This window comes from Sinocyclocheilus rhinocerous, unplaced genomic scaffold (assembly GCF_001515625.1).
Source record: "Sinocyclocheilus rhinocerous isolate Xijiao unplaced genomic scaffold, SAMN03320098_v1.1 scaffold1830, whole genome shotgun sequence".
NCBI classification, from domain to species: domain Eukaryota; kingdom Metazoa; phylum Chordata; class Actinopteri; order Cypriniformes; family Cyprinidae; genus Sinocyclocheilus; species Sinocyclocheilus rhinocerous.
The window spans coordinates 376,017-381,254 of NW_015650704.1; the positions used below are offsets into that span (position 1 = coordinate 376,017).

Here is a 5,238-nt window from a genome sequence, read left to right on the forward strand (position 1 = left end):
TGCTCTTTCTGCCGTCTCGGTCTCTGTGAACTTGAGCGCGTCACTTCGAAACTCCGTGTATGCTTGCCTTATTACAGACATGAAAAATATATCTATAGAGAGTGAAGCTTTTAAATGAACCAATTCGAATAGAAAACAAATATTCTCAGATTATGTAATCCGTTTGAAACATGCATACAGGCGCATACTGCGGAGACGACGAGTCAGCGTGGAAGCTGAACAGTAGCACGCTTGGGCTCCTGCATGATTATGGCGGCTGCGATCATTGGCTCTTAAAATATTTCGTCATCTTTGGTCATACAGATAAGAGTAATGCATCTTTTGTATCTGTAAAGACTCTACGTTTATTTAGGTTTTATGAGAAAACTCTTAGCTAAAACTTTTACTGCTATTTAGAAGAACCCTTAGTGGTAAGATTAAATGTTTTGTGAATACAGGTTCTGATCAGTATAAAATAAAATAATTTTATTGACAAATGTATTATTACATTTTTTTGTTCACATCTACATAACATCAAAACCAAGCTACAAAAAATGTTAGCGAAGGATTTTGAAGAACTGTTTTGAAACAGTTTTCACTTAGAAATTTTCAGTAAATTTCACAATTAATTACAAAGTAATGGAAAGTAAGACATAGAGTGAAATGGGAAATTCTGAAGTAGAAAAGCTATTTGTTTTGGTTGTAAAATATACTCCAATAAATGTTGTTTTATTCACAATTTTAAAAAAAACAACAACAACAACAAAAAATGTTTTTACAGTCTATATCAAACAAAAAAATTTCTTATTGTTGGTAGTTATTATGAAATATAATGGGAAACCCTGACATACAGAACTGTGTATAAATGTGTTAATTGTCATTTGCGGGAAAAAAAAAACACAAATAAAAAAATTCTTAATGGTTTTGAAAAAGGCTTCAACTGTATAATATGAAATGTTATTATTTACAAATTTATGGCTAAGATTTTTCATTATATATCCACATAATTGCATTACAACCAAATTACACACAAAAAACTGATGTAGAATTTGCTTTGAAAAAAATTTTTTCAATCGTAAATCAAGTAAATTTTACAAATAAAGGAACGGCAATTAACACATGGAATGAATTTTAAAAATAATTAAATCGTAAATCAAGTAAATTTTACAAATAAATGAACGGCAATTAACACATGGAATGAATTTTAAAAATTGAAGTATAAAGACTGAAACAGCATTATATTTTTAAATATATATATATATTATATTTACAGTGTATATCAAACAAAAAAAAATGTCTATTAATACTTGTATTCAATATTTTTGTCTTGTTTTACAGTCACTATATCTTTACGCCCTTAAGTTAAGATATAATTTACCTAAAATGTAAAACTCCATAATACATTAAAACCTATTGTAAGAGAATAATTGTTTTATTTTTCAACTATTTATTTATTTTTTATAAATTGTATTTTTCTTCGTTTTACGCATACGTCTCACACAATTTTATCTGATACATATTTCACAAGTAAAAACGGACTTAAAGCAAAATATATATTTAAAAAAAAAATCTTACTAGACAATTTTGCTTAAGTAAATGTATTTTGTTTTTAAAGGAGGTTTAGAAAACAAAAAATAGCTTACTGATAGAATGTAACGACATTACAGCATCAGAGCTTCTGCGTGTGAGAAGAAAGGCAAACTCAACGCAGCTTCATTAATGATGCCGAACCGTCACGCGTCCCAGCGGACAGATGAGGCCCTAAACGAGCCTCTGGGTTTAATGAGGCGCTCTGCTGCGGGACATTCAGAGCGGATTCTTAGAGAAATCAGGGGAAGAGCTGCTGTTTCTTCATTAGTCATTAACACACACATGCTGCGGTCTGCAGATGATGAAGTCATCATTACTAACAATATCAAAACCTCATCATACGATATTATTGTGTTACAAAGTCCACGATACGATATTTATTGCGATATTTAAAAAGAAAAAAAAGACAAATGAAGAATTAGGAAAAAATTTAAATTTTGTAAATTTTAAAGATAAATTATTCTATCTAATGCACTTTAAGAGTTCAAAATTAAGAGCTCCAACCCATGTTTCTTAACTAAGAAAACTTAAATCAGAAAAAGTCAGTGAATTGATTTGTAGCTGAACTTTATTTGTGATCTACTCTCTCAGTCTAAATTACATTCACACTGGTGTTTTAGAAGCCAAATAAATTAGAATATAATAATAATAACAACAACAACAAAGACAGTAGTAGCCACATATTGTAAAACAATTGCACTGTAAAATAAATGAAAATGAATATGTATATTATTTTTGCTTTACACTACAGTAGGGAAATTACAATACTTCTTTCCTAATTTCTACACTTTGACTTTGAATTTGGACTGCATTTAAACCGCTAGCTGTCAGCAATTCATAAACTGCACTTTAAGCTTTTATTTTGACGGAAACGGCAGCTTCAGTGAAAACACGCTTACAAAAACTCGTCTCACTACAAATCTAGAGAAACGCTGTAGTCATCTGCCGCTGAAATAAAGCATAACTGATGACTGTTACTCACAGAACGTGTAATAAAGGAGTTGACTGCATTCATTCAGTGTGAACGAGTCGTTCTGAGACGCAGAAAACACCGGATCACGAGCTGATCGACTGAACGAAGTGCACGCTTTGAAACGCGCAGTGAAAACAGTGACGTAATGAAGGGATTAAGCCATATTGTGCTTTCGGTTTTAGTTCGTTTGACAGATACAGTACTGTGCCAAAGCATAATGGCCCAAAAGCATAATGACCCAAAACACAACTTTAAACACCTTTTATGTTAGAATAAGAAGTTTAAATATATTTTAAAAACTACTCTTTTTGCCCAGCCTATCGTTTCATACCGTCATGTGACCACGATAATATCGAGACCGTTTTGATATCGCGATATTGATAATATCGTTACATCCCTATTACTAACACAGTAATAGTCAGTGTTACCAACTTAGCAATTTTGTTGCAAAATTTTGCAACTTTTAAGACTTACCCAAGCAACTGTTTCTTCCAAAAGTACCTCGCAACAAATGTAGCAATTTTTAAAATGTATTTGGCAACTTTTAGCAATGTTTGATAAGTGACTCAGACAATAAAAAGGCACACATTTTCCATCCAAATCACACAAAAAGAGGAAACCAAAGATGCCTAGCAGTCCACACATCACGTGCATTGAGTTAGCTGCTATTTGCAATTGTTCAATTTAATAATAATAATAATAATAATAATAACTGAATAATTGTTCATTTATGATACACTTTGCTAGTAGCTTGTACCTGCGATTGTTGATCAGTTAGTAAACTGTAAGAAAAATGGAAAAGATACTAGTAATTTTCCAAGAGATTATCCATTATCCATTGTAACCCTGTAACCCGAAAAAAACAATACGGAAAATTATTTCATATTAACTTAGTAGATTGTGCCATATTTTTACAGACTTTTCTTGGAGTGTAGCATACTAACTAACTCCTAATACACTGCTTAAAGCATAATTGTTGAGAATGTGTAGTATTACTAGTTTATTAGCTATTAAGAAAAAAAAAACTTAAAAATACAGTTATTTATATTTTAATATTATATTATGCATCTGTGAGCCTGGAGCACAAAAGCAGTGTTAAGTCGCTGGGGTATATTTGTAGCAATAGCCAACAATACATTGTATGGGTCAAAATTATAGATTTTTCTTTTATGTCAAAAATCATTAGGATATTAAGTAAGATCGTGTTCCATGAAGATATTTTGTAAATCTCCTACTTTAAATATATTAAAACTTAATTTTTGATTAGTAATATGCATTGCTAAGGACTTCATTTGGACAACTTTAAAGATGATTTTCTCAGTATTTAGATTTTTTTGCACCCTCAGATTCCAGATTTTCAAATATTGTCCTATCCTAACAAACCATACATCAATGGAAAGCTTATTTATTCAGCTTCCAGATGATGCATAAATAAAAAAACGACCCTTATGACAGGTTTTGTGCTCTAGGGTCGCATATTATTTTTTTTTTGCTGTTTGATGTTGTGACACAATTTTGCGTCGTGGTTACACAATGACATCACGTCACTTAGCAACAAATCGACCTTCCTTCAGCAGCTATAACCTATAACAGCACTGGTAATAGTTCACATCACAGTTAGTTGTGCGTCTGACCTGCAGCCGGAGGTTGAAGCTGTCTCTCCATTCTCCGTTGACGGTGCAGTGAAACATAGCGGTCTGTCCGGCGTTCACCTCCACGCCTTTGATATGCAGAAAGTGTGGCGTGTTCACTGCAGAAACACAGACGAGCCGTTAACTCACTCAAACATCTCACTCTAGCTCAATAAAACACGTCCATATAACAGCAGACGAGAGACAGGAATGAGATCTCACTAACATCTCAATCAACTCTCAGCAGTGAGATTAAGGAGAAATAATACCCATAATAATCTCTCATCGAGATCTCAAACTCTGCTCAGATTTGACAAAATAAACAAAGTTTGCAATCATCAGTCAGAGATCTCAATAGGAACTCAAATATTTCTCTTATTCTTCAGTATTTTGTTAGCTATGTCTATGTAACTTCCATAACGACTGTTGCATCAAAAGCAAACTATATCTAACAAAATGAAATTTCCGTAATTTTATCAATATTTTTATACATTTTTTTTAAATCTTGTTTTAGTTACTATATCTACAAGTTAAGATATAATTACCTAAAATAATTTTCAGAAAGTAATTCTTTCATTTGTATTATGCAATTGTTTATTTTTTGAAATTGTGCTTTTCTTTAAGCACAGACCTCACAAAAAATGATGCAGATTCCTGCTAAAACAAGAAAAAACTATACCAAACAAAACATTGTTTCCTTTATCAATCATTTTTATTTAATCATTTAGTTTTTTTTGTAGTTACTACAGTATATCTACACACTTTTAAATTAAGATATAATTACCTAATAAATAATTGATAATAATTTCATCTTAATTTCATTCATTCGTTCGTTCGTTCATACGTTCGTTCATTCATTCATTCATTCATTCGTTCGTTCATTCATTCAATCGTTCATTCATTCGTTCGTTTGTTTGTTCATTTGTTCGTTTGTTCGTTCATTCATTCATTCATTCATTCGTTCGTTCATTCATTCAATCGTTCATTCATTCGTTCGTTTGTTTGTTCATTTGTTCGTTTGTTCGTTCATTCATTCATTCATTCATTCGTTCGTTCATTCATTCA

At 31.6% G+C, this 5,238-nt stretch overlaps 1 protein-coding gene across 1 annotated transcript in view; it reads right to left on the reverse strand.

Annotated features, from left to right (window-relative positions):
* LOC107712392 (receptor-type tyrosine-protein phosphatase mu) overlaps positions 1–5,238 on the reverse strand; it is a 251,734-nt gene that overhangs the window by 142,143 nt on the left and 104,353 nt on the right. Inside the window, exon 5 of the mRNA XM_016517630.1 lies at positions 4,177–4,292. Coding sequence (XP_016373116.1) covers positions 4,177–4,292 — 116 coding nt within the window. The remainder of the gene's footprint in view (positions 1–4,176; positions 4,293–5,238) is intronic.